General features: G+C 43.9%; 1 protein-coding gene across 1 annotated transcript; it reads left to right on the forward strand.

The window, feature by feature from the left end:
- The first annotated feature begins 89 nt into the window (after window positions 1–89).
- Ufsp2 (UFM1 specific peptidase 2) lies at window positions 90–21,777 on the forward strand. Its single transcript, XM_089565770.1, has 13 exons — window positions 90–349; window positions 2,597–2,815; window positions 4,924–5,134; window positions 6,498–6,685; window positions 8,695–8,791; window positions 11,865–12,016; window positions 13,195–13,297; window positions 14,568–14,714; window positions 15,424–15,596; window positions 16,504–16,602; window positions 20,234–20,336; window positions 20,861–20,985; window positions 21,649–21,777. Exons 1-13 carry the CDS (start codon window positions 305–307, stop codon window positions 21,733–21,735), a joined length of 1,749 nt encoding a protein of 582 aa, XP_089421896.1. The 5' UTR covers window positions 90–304; the 3' UTR covers window positions 21,736–21,777.
- Window positions 21,778–22,439: the final 662 nt, after the last annotated feature.

The raw sequence follows: 22,439 nt of genomic DNA on the forward strand, positions 1-22,439 counted from the left end.
GCTGCATGACGTTGGTAGAGACTCGAAACTCTGCTTTTGACATTCGACTCATTGGACGTATGCGCGCCAATCCAGGTTGCAGACCGAGCCAACCGAAGTTACGAAAGTTGTGGAAGTCGCTAAACTTGACCAGCTGTGACTGGCGTAGGCACGTTGTGAACGCTGATGGGCGGCACGCATTTTTCCACCGGCGAGTTTCCAGCAATACTCAGGTCATAGTCGTAGCTTACGGCGGAAAGCAAAGCGGCAGCTCAGAGGCGGAAACAAACGGCTAAAGCAAGGGCAGTCGAGGCCGAAGATCATCATGCCTCCAGTGTGCGACGTGGTGCTTTCAGAGCTGCTCTGTCAAGTAAATTACACACTTTAGCTACACACTCTGCTACCTTATCTTTAGTCTTGTAACGCGAAAAACGTGACATGCTGTTTGAGTTCGCGCTGGCCGTAAGGAACTTGTTTTGGGCATTATTGTTTGTCTCCGATGCTGACAGGTCCTTGTGAAACCACGCGGACTAGAAACAGAAGTCTGCGTATAATTTTCGTCAGTGCCTTCGCGGCTCAACAAGCGAAGTCAGTTCGAGCTGTTTTTCATAGTTGGCATATTTGGTGACAGATGATCGATGGTGCCTCAAAAAGCGTGTGCTAGTTTGTCTGCTGTATTTCATTTTCAGTAGAAAGATACGAAACTAAAACAGTGACGTTTTGACGAGCCGCATGCTAGTTGACACAAATATGACCAGGCTATTTTTAACAGCTGTATAGCTTAACAGACCCACACTTGTTTGATAAACATCAAGTGGACACTGAGACATAATACTTACCACTTAGGCAAACACTGTAAAATCATCAGTTTCTGAACTCATATTACAGAATGGACAAAAAAATTTTCGGTTCGACTGATTTAATAAAATAAGTGTTTGTGTTAAATGTCTTTGCGGCAGTTTTGCTAGTAAAGGGGCATGTTTAGAAAAGCTCCTAAAACAACCTGTAATTATACCTCTCAAATATATGGGGAAACGCTGCATATAAAATAGTAAGCCATGGGCAAGTCAACGACAAGAAACGTTTACTGTAAATCGCAAGGCTTTTTTCTAGAGCAAGTGCAGTTTTAACAATCTGGTAACAGCAGTCATGCGCTGGCTGAGGTTGCTGTACTGTGCTAAAGAGTAATGAAAGTTCGGCTAGTTGGTTCAAGTCCATGATGAAAAATAGCGTGAAGGGAAGATAAAGAGATGATGCAGGTAGCACTTGTCTACGTCGACCTGCCCATTTTTCGTCTTCCCTTCGCACTATTTTTCATCATGAATAGTTAAGGATTTATAGCACATAATCTTGACTTTCACAGGAAAGATATGTTTCAAAGTAGCTGTGACCCCCAATGCAGAGCGCGCATTTGAACAGAGGTATGCTATACATATATTTGCTCCATTTAAAATCCATCAAAAAACAAGAGGCATTTTTACAGAATCTACTATTTCGATTAGGTCAGTGCCTGGGCATACATTAATTGGACGCAGCATGTGTTCTTTTCCTCCAGCAAGCATAACACCATCTTTGTTTTAAAAAGAATTTCTTTTGTTCTCAGATTTGTGTCAGCCCTTACCTTTCCAGCAATTTGTTAGCATTTTGTTTAATGTCATTTTCAGAACTACACATCACAAAAACATATATCATCTGCACGAGAAATAAACTGCACATTGTTGACACAGTGCACTCTGTCATTAATGTAGAAAATGTATAAAAGGAAAAAAATACAGAGGAATAGAAAATAAATTGGCCGTAGAATTCTCCCCTACAGTACCACAGTGCTAAAGGTTGCAGTGCGAATTTTGTGTTATTTATATTAGTACATATTGCACTCTTTGCTTGAATTACAGTTCAGGCAGCACATGCACAGACCCTATATGTGATGTGTGGTCAGCGCATGTTAAAGAACCGCAGGTGGTCAGAATTTCCACAGCCCTTCACTACGAAGTCTCTCATAGCCTTAGTTGCTTTCGATGTTGAACCCCATAAACGATATTTGTGATGTTTGGAATGAAGAATCTTGTGACAAACTGAATTAGATTCATTTGAGAAGTTGATGTAGAGGCTTATAACCAGTGTTTTGTTACTAGATGACTCAATTTTTTTTTTATGACGTGAGAGATCTGTTTTGTCGAACTGCTGTCTTCTGAATCTGTGCTGGGAGTCATGCAGCAGTTTGTTAATAAACATGTGATGTCCTCCTGACATGTCTTAATATTTTTTAACCATTGGTGAATATTGGCCAGCTTCGACAGGCAATGTTTTAGTAAAACGTTTGCTTTCACAACCTTGCTGGACCATTTGCTGATTTGTCTTGAGACTTAAAAACTCAAATGAAGGATGAATTTTAGACTTGCAAAGGTAAGCAGATATGACCGCTATGTAATCCAAATGTATGCTTTCACAGTTCTTGCTGGCTTAATCTTAGTTAACCTCAGTGTGTGTACTGTCTTTTCATTCAATTATTTCTTAATGTACCATGACCGTCTCCTCATGTTAACATTGAATTTCACAGGGGACATCTTGCTTCAAACTCAACTGACACACACGTTTTCTATGCCTTTTTCTGCAGAGACTCCTAAAGCATCCTCATGGCTCCAGTCCAGTGCTTGGCTATGTCTTTGGCCATGTCTCCAAGAAAGGCATTCAGTGCGTAGGCTGTGCTGTGGACAATAATGGAGTGGTTCGGTCATTTGGGTACTCTGTGGTTGGAGTATTCTGTATCTCAAGTAGCCTATCGGACAACGAGATTTATGAACTCTGTCAACCACTTGTGCTCAAGTACCAGCAGGTGGGGCCCTAAACTGTTGCTATCCTATTTCTAGTGTTCTTGTGATTAAATAGTTCTGAATATCATGAATAACTGCAACCTACAGAACTGACGTCAAAGAATTTAAAGAGATGGATTGAAACTGTTGTTTAGTTAATTTTACTAGTAGCCTTTAAAAGCAGGTCACAGAGGAGTATATGCATATAGATAAGTTATATTGCTAAGAGCCGGAAGTTTGTGCATGTATTTTAATACTGTGTGCATTAGTTAAATTTTAATCTTTTCTGAAAAAGCATGTACTCCTATGTAATCAGTGTAATTAATTGGATAGAAGTAGAACAGTGCTGGATGAAGGCTCAGCTTGTCAGCTTTGTTGTTAACTGTTGGCCTCCAGGGTGAGAAAATTGAGAGCAGCTTGCATTTGGCAGCTTTAAGCATGACAGAGCTAGAAATGTATTATTAAATATGTGGTCATTACAGGCCAGATTATAAAATTATCTGCCTGCAATACAGCCAAGGTTCACTGAGAGCCAGTTTACAGTGTACTTTGATTGCAACTAAGTACTTTAAGTACATGACTTTAGGTGTGTTTAGGGCTTTGTGAGACCTTTGGCATGTTTTTACTGAATGGTTGGTTTCACAAATAAAAGCTCTGATTAACTGTGCAACTTTATGAGCATGTGTGCTTTGCCACAGCGCAGGATTGTCAGGTGCCAAACCTGACAAGAGTGGATGGAGGTTGCTCATGTGTAGCAGTGCAGTTGTTGGCCAAAATTTACTTAATAGAATGTGCTGTATGAGCAGGCACATTGTCTTTATGATGATTGAGACCATTTTCAATCAACTAGGGCTTCTTGTTTTTTCATTCTTTCTCTCGTTTTTTTTTTTCTCCAAACTTTCTCAAAATATGCTGGTTCTCATTTCTACCTTCCGGAACAAATTCTTTCGATACTATATCCTTAGGATTTAAAAAAAAACAACATGGTTTTGAATTTTGACTTGCCTTGAAGTGCTTTTACATACTTGATGGTGATAGTGTTTCCCAATGCAAGGACTGTTGTTTCATCTTGGGCACAGATCGCGAATGATCCGGGCTTAGCCACATGTGGTGGCTTTTTTGAGAATGGTTTCGGTTTTCTTCAGGTTGCTGCAGATTTCTGACAATTTTTTTTTGTGGCACTCTTCTCTGGTGTGAGAGCCTTAAGGACATCATCTTGGCACAAGCATGTTGAGATGCTTGTGTAAAATTTTCCTTATGGCATCTTTGTCAGTGTTCACAGCTCCAACTATCATTTGGGTGCTCAACTGATAGTCTTTCCAAACAACTTGATCAGTTATTAAATTTTTTTCTTCTGTTCCAAATGTCGGTCATCCTTATGAATAAAGCATTATTATTATTATTATTATTATTATTATTATTATTATTATTATTATTATTATTATTATTATTATCCAAGCCATTCATCGTCTTCCAAATTCTGACATGATACACAGAATCTTTTTACTCAAAAACACACGCATGTGACATAAAGTGTTTCTTTTATTAGTCTCATTGATTATTTGGAAAGATTCTGTTGGTTTCGTTCGCTTCGCTAAAAATTTCAAGTTGACACATTACTCACCTTGTAAAGCGAAACTGCTTCAGATGACAACCTACAACTGAACATCTGAGAACAGTGCTGTCTGTGAGCAGGTTCATACACGTGCAAGGTCAGCAGTCAAGCATTTGTTCTCAGCCTTCCCTGCTTGGTCTATGTAGCAGAATGACAGTCTTGTTTAAATATTTATAGGGACGAATAATTGGCCAAAAAGTGACAGAGTCTTGTTGAAATAACAATGTGTTAAGAGGGACCAATGGCTAGCTGAAATATGTTATGAGATTATCATGGAAATGGAAAGGTCTATGTTGATGAAATCGGGCATTCTGCACCACCGTACCAACTTGCTTGGAAACTCATTGCTACCAAGAAGTATAGCGCATATGTGCAGTGAAGTCATTAATTAACTGGTTGGTTTATCTGTGTGGTGCAGTACGCAGTGTAAAACTGCTAGCCATCTCGGGTTATTGGTTCTTTTACTTGGTCATTTTATACCTTTTCAGCATCATGGAAGAGCTTGTCTCGTTTCAGGAGGGTGTGATGTGCAGCGCTTTGGAGGTTGCCGTTGTGCTGCACACAGATGCAAGCAAAGCTGCTGTCTCAACCCAGCTGGTCTCCCTGGAGGCAGACTGCCCTCTGGAACCAAAATCGGTTACTGTGGTACCAGAAGTGCACACCGGGACATGCACACTTCGAGCCCGTGCCTCTTTAGTGCTCTCCTTCGAAATGGACCAGGACACCAGTTAGTATTGGTTACGATGGTTGATTACGTGCCACGTGCATGACGTTCAGTGTTTTCAGTCTTTTTTTTTTGGCGTCATTGCAGCTGGCCTTGGTTTTATGCTTTGAAAAAAGCACACTGAAGCCATTGAAGTACAAATTGTCACGTGACCAGTAACTCTGTATAATAATGCTCGCACTCGATAAAAAGCCAATGGTACTTCACAGTATGGCAGTCTTAGGGACACTGTGAATTAATTTGGTTGAGGCAGAGTTGTTGCTAGTTTTCTGCACCTACCAGCAAGAGCATGCACTGTCATGCAGAACACCATGACACGTGAGAATGATAACCACTCTTCGGGACTCTGAAACGAGTGCTACAGTATCAACAAAGACTTTGATTCTTCCTCAAAAAAATTCAGAGGGCACTTTGGCTCTCTAAAATGCTGCTAGGCGAAAGCGTTTCCTGGCGCACTGGTGTCTTTAGTTTTTTTTTTCATATATTTTTAAATCTTTTTTTAATTTTTTTATTTTATTTATGAAACCTATGCATTCACTAGATGCGCCTTTATTCATGCTGAAACCATGAGCCTTCGTGGCGGAGTGGTAGCATCTCCACTTCTAATGCCAAAGGCCCTGGTTCGATTCCCAGCCTTGACACAGGTTTTTTTTTTTTCAGTACTGACACCAAAACGCGGACACATTTGCTAACACAACTTGGTCACAACAGTATGAGGCATTAAAGGCTTTTGCCTTAAAATGGAGCTTGTGCCTGGGCACATCATATTATGCTTGAGATGTAATTCAGCATCATTATAGTGTTCTGGTGTCCACTGACAAGTTTCTCCTCAAAGTGTGCATATCATGGGTCACAGGATAGTCCTTTAGCAGTTTGAGGGCTGCCGTAAATTAGTGACAGCTGGTGGTAACTATCACAAATCAGTTCTGAATTGCAGAAAAGGGCTCAAAGTTAACTCAACGAGCCTTTTTTTCTAATAATAATTCAATTGAATACTTTTACATTAAATTTCCGATCTTGAAATACGTCAGAAAAGTATATCAAGACGTGCTGAACTTAAAGTTAGTGAGGAACAAAAATAGAATGTGCATTTTGCCATTTTCCGTTGTCGGGTGCCCACATTTCTTGTTATTCGTCGGCCTTTGGCTTTACAAAATATATGACTGTCAAATAATGCTGACTTACATCCATCATTCACATTCAGCCACATGCATCCAGTTTTACCGTTCCCTTTAGGTTAGACATGGGCTAGGCATTCCGTGTAAAACACTGGGTGAGGATTATGTTGTCTACAAGGTCTGATGTTGCTTGTTGCATTTGGGCAAGCTTTATGTGAGTGTTAACATCAGATTTTTTCCATGCTCAGAGTTCCTGCAACAGAATTTAGAAGTGGCGGCATCACGGATCAAGCGTCGCCTGGTGCCCGATGTGCTGGCATTCCAGTTGGATGGCAGCGGAGTGCTCATGAGACGGAACTCTCCCGAGAAGGCCCTCTCAGATTTGGTTGACCAATCAGGCGACGGTGGCCGACAGCGGCGCCTCAAGAACAACCAGGTGACACCACATTGAGGGGCCGTAAAACGCAAAAGGTGTTGCAGTTTCCCTAGGCACCTGTGTTAATCTGGTGAAACAAAAATTATTCTTAATGTAATGCCATTGAGAATGCTTTATAGTTAAGAGATTAAAGCCACCAAAAACAAGTTGTGCATTCTGTCTTTGAAATGATGCGCAGCACATACGAAAACATGGACAGCCACGTGGATTGCGCCAGCAAGCAGTAAATACAGTCAAACCTCGATATAACGAAGCCGGATATTACGAATTATTGGCTATATCGAACCCTTCGTAAATATTTTTGACTAATTCATGCAATTTCTACTTTATATATCGAACGCGGTTGGCCATGAAACGGGTATATCGAACTCACTGGCGCCAAACTGTGCCAGATGGCAGGCTTCGCCGCACTGCACAAATGACTGGTGGTGATGCAGCACGCGTTCGCACCAAGGTTTGCACTTTCATTTCGCACTCGCCAACAGCAGCGTGTAGGGTTGCAGTCCGGCAGTCAGCACGCGTTCACGGCTCTGGCATCCGTCGACAGCGCCATGGAAGCAGCATTGATGGTTGTAAGCATGCAGTGACAATCCTGCGCTCATGTCGGCTGTCGCGGAGGTGGTGAAAACGGCGGCAACTTTCGCTCTGACGTACCGCTTTCCACGCGACACGGCTGTGATGCAGAGAAACCACAGTAGCCGGCGCTTACCCTGCACTTGCAGTGCTGTGCGGGGGAGCCAACCTACACTCGGTTTTTTGCGGTCTTCGGAATAGCCGCGAGCGTCTTCGAAACGCCACCAAAACCTGGGAAAACATCCATCCGCTTCTCTTGTAAGGATCGCCATAATTGCTGTCCTTTCAATGACTAAATTGCACCGCTATTGCGCACGTTTCGGACGAAATTTTATATTACGAATTTCGGCTATAGCAAACTGTTTTACGATTTTTTACTAGTTCGCTATAACGAGGTTTCACTGTAATTAATAATTAAATTTTTTTCTCTCATGGCGTCTCGGTTTCAGTGGCCGCGTAATGGCTGTGACACAACCGACTGTTTGAGGTCACGTGAGGCATACAGAAACTGCAGTATGGTCACTGCTTTTTTCGTTTCAATTCACACCAGCTCTTGTGCGAACCTGTCCAAAATTTGGAATCACAGAAAATGAAAAAGCAATGATTATACCGCAGCTTTTGGAAGACTCGCATGAACTCAAACCATCTGTTATATCACAGTCGTCATTTGGCCATTGAAACCGAAGCGGCAAAAAAAAGATTTTCAATTATAAATTTATAATTGAAAATCTTTTTTTTGCCACTAGGGGAATTCTAGGGGAATTCTACGTCGTGACTCATGCACATTATTGTCCTGCGCACCATTCCAAAGGGAAAACGTGCATCCAGAAATTTGGTGCTATAATGTAATTCTTTAGGAAAACAGAGCAAAAGAAAGAATGCTTCTTTTAGTGGTGCAAGTTTGCCCATGATCCAGGTTTTTCATCTTGGGGCATGCTGTTTATTTTACAAGTGGCCTGACACATGGACAGCTGCAGAAGAAAAGCATTATCAAGGATGAGAAGCACGCGCATGCAAACTCGCCTTTCACTGCTAACTGTTCTTGTACGTTGCACAGAAATGTCATAAACTAGTGCAGAATTTAGCTTATACCCTGTAATACTTTGAAAAATGTGCTAGTATTGGTTGGAATGTGAACTTCCCTGGAAGAAATTTAAAATATCAATTGACCAAGTGTATGCATTCCATTTTAATTTAACTAGTAAAAAGTGGCTGCATGTGCAAAAAAAAAAGAGAAAATTCCTTATTGGAAGGTAAATTTAGCATTGATAATTCTCGTGTCATCGTTTACAACCTTTTCCTTTTGTTATTTCACTCTGAGGTATCTTTTTCTTAGTCTATTTTGATGCATCTGATTTGTACCGTGGCTTTGTTTACACATGGGATGGTGCAGTCAAGAGTGGCAACACAAGCTTCTCGTTGCGTTCCCTTCACAGGGGATTCTCAGCTTTGCTGTCCTGGTGCAGTCCACAGGAGAGGCTGCAGTCGAGGCATGTGGAAAAGCCTACACACCAGTCATCCACTACCAGAGAAGTAAGTGACGGTGCTCTGGGAAGGCATGTTATTGTCTTCGACACTTTAGTTTTATGACCCGGCATCTCAACTCACATGTCTTTGATGTGTCATCACGTGGAGTGCATGAAAATGTGGCCGGGTGGTGGGAAGTCATCCATTATACTTCGTTATACAGCCTTTTTTTTTATGAATTAAACAGCATGCATGAAAACACAGTCAAAGGAAGAGGAGCACACACCACAAGCGCAGCACATACGAAAACACAGGCACTGGAAGAGGAGCACTAACCACAGGTGCTTGTGGTGTGCCTCTTCCAGAGACCATGTTTTTGTACATGCTGTTTCATTCATCATGAAAAACCAGCAAGCCCAGAAAACTACTTTTGCTTTATCTTTGCGAGAGTTCATGCTGCAGACACACTGAGTTGTTAGTTTCTGTAAAAAAAAAAGGGGGGTGGGGGGAGCATCATACAGCATGAAGACAATGCATCAGTTGCTGTGGGCAAGTGCTCTGGATCAGGGGTTCTCAAACTGGGTTCCGCGGAACCCGTGTGTTCCGCGGGCTGTCTTCTTGTGTTCCATGAGAACCCTCACCGGCTCTGACCCGGCAGCTGATATGAGACTGGCTCTGAGTAGAGCACTGCACGGGCCTCAATCTGAGGCCCGAGCCCGGCCCGGGCCTGAGACCTGAAGCCCGAGCCCGGCCCAGGCCCGCGGCTTCAAGCCCGGGCCCGGCCCGGGCCCGCTAAATTATCGCTCTAGCGAGCCCGGCCCGGGCCCACTAAATTATCGCTCTAGCGAGCCCGGCCCGGCCCGTGAATCCCGGAGTGAAGCCCAGCCCGGGCCCAGCCCGGCCCGTTTCACAGTAACGCTTCAGGTATACTGCTCACTCTGAGCAAGTAGACCGCTACTACACCGATAAGAAACTGGCCGACAAAGGTTCTGAAACCGCAGTTTGGCTTTCAGAAAGTTGGTTCTTTTTAACCCAGAAGGAAGTGATGAAGAGTAGTGCTCGCCAGGCCCGTCTTTTGGACAGTGATCTCGTGTAGGTGGGCAAAGATAAACTCGGAAGTACCGAGAGCTAAATAAAAAGGGCCGCATACACTCTTAGTAGTCTACTTTGCGTTCCCCCCTGATTTTAATCAGTTATATTCTGCCACCCGCGAGGTATAAATATTAAAGCTGCCTAGAAAGCAGTGGGATCACATTTCTTTTAGTGAACGCGATCTCATAGGTTAACCTCACAGCCGAACTGGTCGCCTTTCAGCAGAAACGAAAATCTAAAAGGCTTGAGTATTTCACGGTATGTGCTTAAAGACTATAAGCGTCCTAAACTGATACGTTCTTCCCGAATGCATTTCTAGTAGTGTATAGGTATGTTTTGGGATGACGAACGATCAATGGCCAATTAAGGCCGGTTGAATTTTACTCGTTCTGCACCGCGGCGTGGAAATAAAGAAATAAATAAGTCAATGAATAAAGCTTAGTTTTTTTTTCTCGGCGCGTACTATAACCCATAGCTCATCCGTGTCGCTGCTTTAATGCCGCAGTTGTGCACTTCACTCTGCAATAGCGAATGAAAAGTAGGACACCAGCCGTTTCTGTACGGACCCAAGCCCGACTCGGGCCCGCAGCTTTAAGCCCGAGCCCGGCCCGGGCCCGCAACTTCAGGCCCGGGCCCGGCCCAGGCCCGGCAATATAAATCACGTCCCGGCCCGGCCCGGGCTTTCGGGCTGGCCCGAGCCCGTGCAGTGCACTAGCTCTGAGTGCTACTGAGCCACGCTTTGACTTGCTCTTAAAAGGGAAGCGGTACCACCCATCACATTAGTATTTGTATTAATCTGTGCTTAACTTTCGCAACTCTCTCTCTGCAAAAATGCACTCGACAACATTGCTGGTAAGTGAAAGCAGGGGGGAGGGGGGGGGGGGGGGGGGGTTCCCTGGAACTTATTGAAGGCTTTTGGGGTTCCTCCAAGCAAAAAAGTTTGAGAACCCCTGCTCTAGATGCTTTGCAGTGATGTTAATGCTCTCTGTCCCCTGATGTGTCAGGGCCTGCTGCAGTAGTAGTTTGTAGGCATTCTTTCCTGTGCAATATACAAATGTTATGCTGAAAAATAAAGCTCTGACTGACAAAGCAATTAAGCCCTTGTCGTTTAAAATCCAAGTGCAATGCTTTTTTTTCTCAGTCCTTATGAGAGTATAATGTTGCATAGTGTGGCTGCAGCTAGTCCAGAGCAGGAATAATTGATACCTTTGGAAGAGGCCTTAGTTTTGCAGTGAACTCAACTTGGGCTAAGGTGGTGGCGATGGTGAGGATGGATGTGTAATTCTCACTAAACAGAGCTGATGGAAATGCTGTGGCCATGTTTTGCTTGCCATAGTTCTGTTGATTGCATATGTGGACTGCGTCGGGAAGAATGATGAGGGTATAGCAAGTGCAAGTTGTGGTGCAGTTTCTGTGGAATGTGTGCGTGCGTAGTTGAAGTAGACAGAGAGAGGACGTAAATAAATGACAAGATGGGGCTGTGACAATGTGGTGTCTCTGTACTGTTTCTTGCATGTCGCACGGGCTAGCTGTGCTGTAATTTGTGGCGAGCCGAAAACTCTGCAGAAGCACACTCACAATGTGCAGAGCAGGACAACACATGGCCCTGACTGTTGACCTTTGGTTCCATTTGTTTCTTGTGCCTGTGCTCTTTTGTTTTTTGGCTTTATTATAATATAATCACAAAGCTTGTGCTTTTCTTGTTTCATTGAAATCTATCAGTAAGTTAGAACTTTTTTTTTCTAGTAGCTTGTGCTGCCTCAGAGGTTAAACTTTTTTTAGCTTAAAAAAAAAAAAATTAAGCTATGTCAGGCAGGACATCTGAGTGTGCGGTTACATTTGCTTTTGATTTTTGTTGTTTTTCACTTTTAATGCTGTCTTCTATCGCTTAGCGCTGTTGCTTCTTTGGTGGGGAGCCATTTTACGGCTAGTGGCCGGTGTAGTGCACTGTTTGGCGATAAGTGTAGCATGACCGGTGATTTTGCATGCTAGTGTAGCCTATATTGCGACAGCTTTCTTGACGTGCTGGGTTGTGTGCTTTTCCAAGGGGTGTTTCAGAGCAGCTCCGTAGTGCTGCCCTTGGATGTGGTTGCCACTGTCGGAGTGGATGACCCTGTCCCTGATGTCATTGACCTTTTGGCCCAAGAATTGTCAAACCAGGTGGACCAGATGGTGTGCTGCATTGCACGGTTCTCCAAGGTGAGGCGTATGGCAGTGTTGCAAGTGCATCATTCCTGATGAGGATGATTCAGGTGCAAAATATTTTGTTGAGCTGGTTTGCGCATTGTTAATAGAATAGAAGCAAGGTTTGTACAAACTAGATAACTTGCGAAAGAACATGCAGCATGGACAGGTGCAATTCATAACTACTTTTATGCTCATAGCTGCTTTTATTATTCGGAGGTACTGAACACCAGATACAAACTGAAGCACGCTGAAGGACAAAATGGCGTTTGTTTCTTTGTGGCATGGCTCTTAGAAGGGCAATTTCTGTAGCAAACAACATTACTGAAATTTTTCTGATACACTCTAGGCCATTTTTCTGTGAAAGTTGCTTTTATTTAGTTTGTACGCTAGATTGCTGCTCCTGTTCCCAAGAACCTTTGCCTCATTCAGCCTTGGTTGACATGTTCAGACGCTGCAACAGCAGGCAAATGTGCGCTTTATATTTTTATTAGGCCCAGCTTGTGCTCTCATGTGCCGTCATTTCGCAGTGCCCAGTGCTGCCTGTGTATGATTTTGCTTCTCATCATTTGAAGTATGGTGCCTGTTCTCAGATTTTATGGCACCTCTGAGGACAAAACACCAGCGCATACTGATAGACTAATTGGTTTTCTGAATGGCAGATATCCTGTGCAAGACACAATGACTAGGGACAGAAACAGTGGAGGAGACACATGGGCGCTCTGTCTCTTTCATTGTTTCTGTCCCTTGTGACTGTGTCTCACGCTGTATATTCGTCGCACAAAACACTGTCAGAGTGACCAAGGATTGTGTCATCTCATCTCGTTTGCTCAGGGATTTTAAATGAATGGTGTGCAGTGTCTATGGATATTGCTGCTCAGGGTTTTAAGGCTACACGAGTTCTTAACTCACAGGAGACACCTTGTTTTTGAGCTTACCAGTGTGCTGGAAGTGAGCAGAGGCAACAGCAGCTGATGGAGAGGTTCTAACCATGATTCTTATCTACAGCCAGATGTAAGATATCGTGCTATACTTGGACAGATAAAATGATTTTTAAATGTGTGGTCATAAAATCGAAACAAAAAGCAGCCCCCATGTAGTGCCTGCACACTGTCAAAATATATACAAAGAAAAGCACTGCCTTTGCATGAGTATGTACAGTATGTAAACAAGAACAACGTTTTGGCACACAGGGTGGCAGTGTGTGCAGTGCAGAACCATTCCACTTCTGGCCTGCGGAGTGTGGTCACTGGATCACTGTTGTCTACCCGAGTGGCATTCCCCAGGACAACCTCAGTAATTGCCTTTTATTTTTGTTTTCACTTTGGCCCCTTTTAAAAGTCAACACGGAAATGTGTTCAATACAAATGCCTCATGACCTTTGAAGTTTTGGTTTTGTCACTTCACAAATGCAAAGAAAAGTTTGTATTCCTGTTTCTGTAGTGACAGTGTCAGTACCCTGTAACTCAAGTTCTATGTTAGGTAGGATGATAATTTTACCCTTATTGCATTCCTTTATGTCAAGAGAACCCATAACATACATTTCAGCAAGTTTCGTGCAGAAAACTCTCTTGAAAGCTTTTCAAGAAATTGCTCAAGGAATTGTTTTACATGAAATTAAATGACATAGTAATTGGAATCTGCACACAAAAATACCGTATTTACCAAATTCCAGTGTGCCCCCGATTCCAATGCGCACCCAATTTCCGGCACCAAAAAAAAAAATTTCAAGCCCCGATTCTAACGCGCACCAATTTCGATGACGGAAAACAAAACTACAAGCCCCGCTTCTAAGGTGCATGTGATTTCCGCGAATGAAAACAATTTGCAACCGTTTTTATATTTTCAGATGAGAACAGGCGGTTTATTCACTCGAATTGCAGTCACTGGTACTCTTGGACAGCTCCTTCTCATTCTCCGACCACAACATCTCGTCTTCAGTGCCGTCCATGGCATTAGAAATTCCGCATTTCTTGAATGCCTTCACAACCATAACTGATGGAATTCCAAGCCAAGCTTCGGCCACCCAACTGGCCATTTCCTCGGTTGAGGCACGCTTCAGCCTGAAGCTTCAGCTTCAGCATGCCTATTGCTGCTCTGTTCTGCATGCAGAGTAACTTTGCGCTTAAAGCTATGCTCGTGGCGGACACGACGCCTCTTCGTGGCCGCTGCATCCATTCTTCAAAACGATATGGCTCCTGCGACGCAGAAGGACGAGCAAACGTGCTCCCATAGTTGCCAGCACGTAGTGAGCTCCCACATCGTATAATGGCGATTACGATGGGCAGCCATGGGGCAGTTTCGGTTTGTACCTGAATCCAACGCGAATGCGATTTTGAGACTTATTTTCCCCAAAAAAAGGTGCACGTTGGAATTGGGTAAATACGGTACATGCTCTCTGAAGATTTATTAACTGTGACTACATTAATAAAAATTTTGTTTTCAAGATCAGGCTCCCCTGTTAAGCACCTCTTGCAATGCTGTTGACATGAAGTAGGTCCCACTATACATGTAACTGGGGATCTCATAATTGTCAAACCACGATTGGTGTTTGGTGCTGCTGCAGTATCTTGTCGTCGGGAGCTTCATCGACTGCTCCTCCTGCCCGACGATCGGCCTTACTTCCGCAAGTCCAATGCCTATGCATTCCCTGATGACCTGGCCTCTGAACCATACCTTCGCAATGTCCATGTTGGCCTCCGCCCTCCAAGTGGTGAGTTACATGTGCATTGTGAACAGAGTACTTTTTCTTTGTGTGTATTCTGACTTTTTTCTGCATACAGTGGAAGCCTGTTCAGTCAAACTCAGGGGGGACTGAAAATATAATTTGAAAGCAGAATTTGAACTAAAGGAAAGCTTTTAAATGGTGTGGCTGATGCTCTGTGCAGTTTGGCTCTTGGTAGCCATATTACACATGCATGATGTGCATTGCCATTGTTACGAAACCATTTTGCACGAGGCATGCGAACGGGGAGCGGAGAAAAGTTTGGGTGTGCCAAGTCTGCAGCTGTCTTGAGAATTGTACCTGAAGCTCTGAATGTGGTATTTGCCTGTACAAATACGTGGGAAAAATTCTTCTGTTTTTCTATGAAAGCCGGCTGTAGCCAGGAGATAAGTATGCCAGCAAAGGCATGAGGGCACTACTTTCACTATTGCTTGTGAAAGATGATGGCCATAATAGCAACCTGAGTTGGAGTGGATGCAAGCAACACAAAATACATTGCCAACTTCACTCTCATGATTTTGGTGCAAGAAAGGTGGGTCGGGTCCTCTTTCTTTTTCTTATTGCAGTAATTCACCGATGTGGCCAAGATTTGTTGGCTTTTGCTTCCATATGACAGCAACCCTTAATTTGCATAGTGAGTGCTAGTAGTGCACTGCACATGGGGTGACTGGCACTGATGACCCATTCCTTTTGGCAGGATGTGAGGTGCGGCTGGTGAGTGGCCAGTACAAGTACCGCCACTACCAACAGGACCGGATGGATGACAATGGCTGGGGCTGTGCCTACCGCTCGTTGCAGACCATCGTAACATGGTTTCAGCTGCAAGGGTACACCGACTGTGCCACACCCAGCCATCGTGAGATACAACAGGTAGGAACTGCACTGCTTTGGTTTTCACAGAGCGCGTGAGATACAACAGGTGGGAACTGCACTGCTTTGGCTTTCACAGTGCGCAGCAGTGTTCCAGCTTCCACTGCTCCTGTTGCTGCTGTATGCAATAGCCCGTTGTGCTTTTAGCGGTGCGGGCGGGACACTATTGTTTTTCATTCCTTTTAATTGCCCACTCTAACCTTTGTATGCAAACTCAAGCCCGTTGTGCTTTTAGCGGTGCGGGCGGGGCATTATTATTTTTCATTCTTTTTAATCGCCCACTCTAACTTTTGTATGCAAACTCAGGAACATGGTTCACTGCGAAACTTCTGCATTTGTTTATGCGTTTTTGTTGGAGGCATGGCGCTTTTGTCCACTCTGCCTTCATCAGGCCTGATTTTGAGCCTCTGTGCCAGGTGCCGAGAATGCAGCAAGAACACCAGCTCGTGGCTTGGCAACTATCCTGTCATTAAGTGGGGCAAAACTTTTCAAAAGCAGTCCTCTCACTAACGGCCACTGTGCTTGGCAGTGCTTCTTTCTTTATAAGCTTATTTATGTGTAACAGAAAAGGCTGTAAATTTTGTATTGGGTAAGTTTTGAAATCAGATCTGTCACTGGAAGTGTCAATGCAGATAGGACAGTTTTGCACTTGGTGAAACGGTAAACGAACCTGGAAGGCCTAACGTGCTTTGTGAAAGCCTGTCAGATCCAAGATGAATACAAGATATTATGATTGTACTGTTTTTGAACCTTACATAATAACTTTGTACATATGCCTGTAGATTAACTGTTTGTGACCGCATAAGTTTCCAGCATGGAGGAAACGTTGCTGAGAATATGGTACTCGAAAGAGGTCAATAGAAGTGCACAGAAAGTTTAATAGCAGCCTCTTTTCGGTGCCTTCTAGATGCTGGTGGACATTGGAGACAAACCATCATCCTTTGTTGGCTCAAGACAGTGGATTGGCTCCCAGGAGGTTGGCTACTGCCTTAACAAGCTGCTCAATGTAAGTTACCTTCTTTGGCAGCTGTTATACTGCAACTTGTGTCCTGTGAGCCAGCTGTGTGATGCCTCAAGTAAAACTTACCATGATTACCATGCCTATTCTTCCCTCTATAAATTTGCGTTTTTCACAAGATGTGGCGCCCTCTGTTGAGAACTGTTTGAAAACAGATGTGCATGGCAGACTTTGCCTGCAAAGTGGCAACTGTGTGCTTGACAGATGCTGCCATCCGTCACTTGCGCCTGTCACCAACATGAATTGTGCATGCACAGTAGGGGCACATGCACAGAGTGGCTGTGTGCAAAAGGCAGAGTGATATCCGCTGTTCATTTGTCTTCATTGCAGTTTCTTTTATTGTCTGTAATATTGTCTGTATTGCTCGAGTTTTTCTCCTCCCCCTTTTTTTTTGTGATGGAGCACACAGGTACTGCATTTACTTGCACAGAGAAGCTACTCACATGGTGAACACACCGTTATTTTGTTTTTCAGAAAATAAATTTTTGCTAATATTTACGTGATGAACCCCTTATGCGATGAACATAACCCCAAATTTTTATTAATTTCAGGGGAAATGGGATTTTTCTCCTATGCGAGTTAATATGGTTAACATTTTTCTCCTTGCCAAAGATTTTTCACATATATAGTTGCCATTTAGCTTTTTAAGCGTGCAGTGCGCAGCAAACCCGGCTATGTTTTACTCTTTGTTCAGCAATCAAATTCATTAGTCTCCGTGATGAAACAGTTCTTTAGGTTCAACTTTTTGCTGATCTTTATCCCAATTTTAATTTGTTGCACATCCATTTCACTTGCTCGTGCTATAAGAGAAGAGAATAACTGCAATCAGTGGAATGTGTGGCTTCATCATCCACTTGGAAAGACAAAGGCAAGATTTTTTTCTGTCATTTAAAAATGATTGATTTAGTAAATGCTGAACTTGAGCTGCATTGCAATTTCAGGATCTGGCGCCGTATTACGGAACTGTCACAAATTTTCTCAAAAGTTATTGACAGTGATGTCAAAATGACGAAACGATGTGACGTCGACGCTTGACGCAAAATTGACGCAACGAGGAATCGGCCAATTACAGCAGAGCGGCGGCCCGGAAGCATTTGTCTGCACGACGAGGGACCATCTGCTAAATTTTTGCTAAAAGAGTAAAGAAATGCACAGCGATAAAAAAATATATTATTTTATTTTGTCAAAAATTATGTTTAAGGCTGAAAAATATCATGAAAAATAAGAAATGCAAGAAGTTAGGCTATTAAATTTGCTGGTGGGTAACTTTCGCTGCCATGGGGGTGCGCAGACGGTGGTAAAACGTCAACGAGCCGCTTTGCATGAAAACAGCTGTTCCACGCCTTGATACTGACGCAGCGTCGAAAATCAAGGTACTGTGCGGCTGATCTAACTGCGGAAAAATCGACGAAGCCAACTTGTTAAGGTCTGTGTTGTTCGGCTCTTACAATCGATGACAAATGTGTCAAAGCGTGAAGCGTTGCAGTATGTGATGTGTGGTCGTCTGTTTTTTTTTTTCCTCAACCGAAAAACAGAAGACGACCACGAAGTGAGATTTGCAGGGGAAAATAAAGTTCTTTGCCAGCATAAGCATGTTTTATTTGTATGTAGCTGTGGCACAGAAGTGACATCGACTGCCGAAGCTTGCATGAAAGCCGTCGGTCGCAAATAAGCGCAGTGCATACAGCACCCGCCGCTGCACTGACAGTGCACTCGCACACACACCTCCCAGTTCATCGCCGAGTTCGTCGCACAGCCACTCTGCAGTCTGCTTTTCCAGTTGAAAAAGGCGTCGAAACAGCTCGTCCGGCAAGTTAAACGCGTCTTTGTATGCCCTTCTTCGCCGTTTGCTCGCGCCGGCGCGCACCTGCCATCGCCACATACACCGCCGCTGCCGCTGCCATTTTCTGTCAAAAACGCAACGGCCATATTGACCGCCTCGAAGCGGTCATAAAAAAAACGTCAAATTGCGCCTGCATAATTAGGTGTGCAACGTCATCACTTCTGTCATGTCGGTGAGGTAAACGACAGCCACCCATAACGCAAAAAAGCAACATGGCCGCCGGCCACGGCTGACCAATAGGAGCGCGGCTACGGCGGGGCTAATTGACACTTTTTTGACAAGTTTTTGATTTGACAGTTCCGTAATACGGCCCCTGGTAAAGTATAAGGTGTCCCCACTGTGCACCTGTAAAGGTTGCTTTCTAGAGTTGAGACGCCAGACCACAACATGGTACTGCACTGAACATCAGAAGTTTGCAGATTTCGCAAATTTTGTAGTGTTGGATAGTAGAAGTTTGGTGAAATGGAATGGTCATAGCAGTTGATTAACCAAATGGTATATTTGGGGGTTGGAGTTTTCGATTTAACTTAAAAAGAAGAAAAACGTGTGCTGAATTCATTTTTTTAAATTCGGTTCTAACAGAGAACGGTCAGTATCCTTGAAATCTACACTGCAGCTTGCTGGCTATTGAGCACGGTTTACAAACGGTCGCAGGAGAGAATTAAGGAAATGCGGAAGCCAGGTGCACGGTGACACAGCGGGATTACTGAATTAAATAGCTCAGTTGTATGTTTTGAGGCATTGCTCCTCTAAACAAATGCCGGGCGCAGACTACGAGACTGTGCCACCTCGACACGCTTTGTCTACTAGAGTAGCACCTTCTCCTCACAGACTGTCATCACCTTACTGAGCTGGTAAATGGTTGCAGAGGCTCTTTCAGGGCATGTAAGGGCATTGACAATGTCTCTAACCGTAACAAACCACTGCCAGTATGAAACCATGCACAAGTGTCTCCAAAAAGAGTCATGTTATTGTTCCTTTCTCATTTCCGTGAGTGAAGGCGTGAGCAGTGTGTAGCAAGCAAGAATTACTCTGGCATTTATCAACACCAGATAACTTTTTTCCAACATGTAGGCAACTAGACAGAAAGGCCTGGTTCCTTTTGCATAAGCAAGGCAACTGTATGTGTGTGTGCCTCTGCTTGTTGCTTGCAATTTTTTTTTCTTTGTTTCATTTTTTTTGCACGTATATTTTAGAAATGAACTTTTATTTACATTTTGGTCCCATGATCCGATTCGCCTCTGCAATGTTACTTTTCCTTACAGTAATAGTGTTTTATATTGCGACGATTGTTCTGTGCGTGGCCATTTCTGCATTATTTACTGGCACATCAACCGCTCATTAGAAAACAAGCCAAGATGAACTACACATCACTTTTCACTGCATAGTGGTGCCCGTACATCACCGAAAAAAAAAAAAAACTAATTCCTACATATTATTCTATAAATAATAGTCCCAAAAGAAAGGAATTTAAAATTGAATTCTGAAATAAACACCGAAAAAAGTTGGCCGAATTTTCAAAAAATAATAACTAAAAAGCCCAACCCTTAGTTGTTATATTTCAGTGAAATTCTGAATCCACAGCAGGATCCTTTTTTGCAGTGAAGTTATAATCTAAGAATTTGTGCTCCTGTTTGTCTTTGCTGAGCATTAGATTGTGCTGTATCAGGAAAGTAATGCAGCTATTAACCAACAAGAGGTTCTTGAAAGCAAAATGCACACCTAGACAGGCTCGGCTTGTTCTTGCAAATAATCATTATATATTGACTCATGCAGGTGGAGTGTCGGACAATGTTTGTCAGCTCAGGTGCAGATCTACCAAGTAAAAGCCGTGAGCTCCTGGCTCACTTTGAGAAGCATGGTACTCCAGTTATGATTGGTAAGTGGATGGTGCTGTGCATGATGCGAGATAAAATCGTTTTTATTTGCCTTGCTGTAGTTAGAGGTTCCCGAAACCATCTGCATTAAGGATAAGACTGACTGACATTGAATCACCCATCATCTTCCCACAAGAATCTTCAGTCTAGCTTATATAGCACCAGAGATATCGGAGGTTAAAAACAACCATCTACCTTTTCTCTCTCAACTCGTGCACTGCAGGGGGCCGGAAAAGTGCTTATAAAATCATCAGCTCATTTTTGAGGATTAGCACACTGTGTGCAGTTCAGTGGCATTTACTGTACATTATGCAGACATTTTACAGCCACTTTCAAAACCGTTTCATAGGCCCTGTAAAATCACTTTGCTGTGAGCTTTTCAAGGCCATCACATATTCCGTGGCCTGCTCATTAGGCAAAGCACAGAAGCAGTAGTGAAGGTCGCTTAATGCCTCGCTGGTTCATTCATCTTGCACATTTTGTGTCGCTGTAGCATTTTGGTTTTTTTTTTTCTCCTCCCCTGCAGGTGGTGGGATGCTGGCGCACACGATTATTGGAATAGCCTTCGACACCAAAACGGGCGACACACACTACCTGGTGCTTGATCCACACTACACTGGTGCCGAGGATTTGGCTACCGTGCAAAACAAGGTAACTGAAGCACGTTCCCTACTGTTTGCAACAGCTGCAGCAGCAGGAGCAGAAACTCCACAGCACATTAGTGGAGATGACCGGAAAGGCAACTGACGCCACACCTGTGTTGTGTCTTTTGGGGCGTTCTTTCTTCTAGGAGATAATTAATTAATCCATGTGTTTAGATGTGCCCGCTGGTGCATTTCATCATCAACCTCGTGGAAAAGGACTGCGTGGGAAGCCTGTACCTTGTGACACCAGTGCATGTGCTGCCTCCGTTGGCTGCCTCATTCGAACGTATTGTTATCTGTTCGTCCTCTGCTCACATACTCACTGTATGGCTGTGTGGCATCTTTTTATTTAAAGGGATGTGTGTGTGTGCGCACGCGTACGTGCGCGCGGTCACAGTGCTAGGCGACTTTTTTTGTGTGTATGCTGCAGTGTTCAGAGACTGCCCCAGAACTTTAGTCATTTGGAGCTTCTCAGCACATTGCTACCAGTATAGCTGTTATCCATGCACTGCTCTAAGCAAGCTGCTAAAATATAGTTGCTTGTCTCTGGAGGACAACTTTCAGTCGGTTGCGTACGCATTTGGCATTTATTTTTGCGTGGCAGAAAAAAAAAAATTCTCTATTAGCGACTGCTGTTCTTGGACTACAACGCTGCTTGTGTTATGTGCAGGGCTGGTGTGGCTGGAAGGGAGCCAACTTCTGGGACCAGAACTCCTTTTACAACCTATGCCTGCCACAGAGGCCCTCTACCATCTGAGCTGCACTCCTCAGAAAGAAAAAAGAAAGTGCTTTTGATATATCTTTGGCTCTTTATTTCCGTGCAGTAATACCACTGATGGTAGCCTACTGCAACAGCACACCACCAGTTTAAAAGTGCGTGATGCACTAATGTGTCCAGAGCTCTGTGAATTTTTTTTTGTAGGCTACCACACAGCTATGCACGTGAATGTGGCATAAAAATGGGTAGCTTTAAGTGTGTACCACACAGGCCATATGATATGCAGGCCTAAGCCTTGCATCTCTTATAGCAAGTTCATAAATCCTTGACAAGACGTCGCCTCTGCTAGCAGTTATGGGGTTAAAATGGGGGGAGATAAATACGTTCTCCCCGCTTAAGCGCGGCTGACACAGTTCAAAACCGCGCAGACCCCACCCCGTGGTCGCGTACGCTACTGAGCGCACGCCGACCACGGCGGGCCTTGCTCTGCGGGAACAAAGGAACGACACACTGGCTGACACAAACAAGGCATTTATTGCTATAGCAACAATAACGCCAGCTAGCAACAAAATACACTGAGGAATCTAGGATGTCCGACTCACCAGCACGGCTACGAGCGAACGTCCGCCCACGGTAGGGCAAAGGGATAAACTCCGAGGCCCGACGGGACGGGCTCGGCGGGAGCAAGTTCCGACCAAGAGGCGCCCGCGGCGAAGAGCGGAGCTTTGCGCGTGAACGTCCAA

The sequence above is a fragment of the Amblyomma mixtum genome, chromosome 1 (genome assembly GCF_055824585.1).
Source record: "Amblyomma mixtum isolate Tamu chromosome 1, ASM5582458v1, whole genome shotgun sequence".
Lineage (NCBI taxonomy): Eukaryota > Metazoa > Arthropoda > Arachnida > Ixodida > Ixodidae > Amblyomma > Amblyomma mixtum.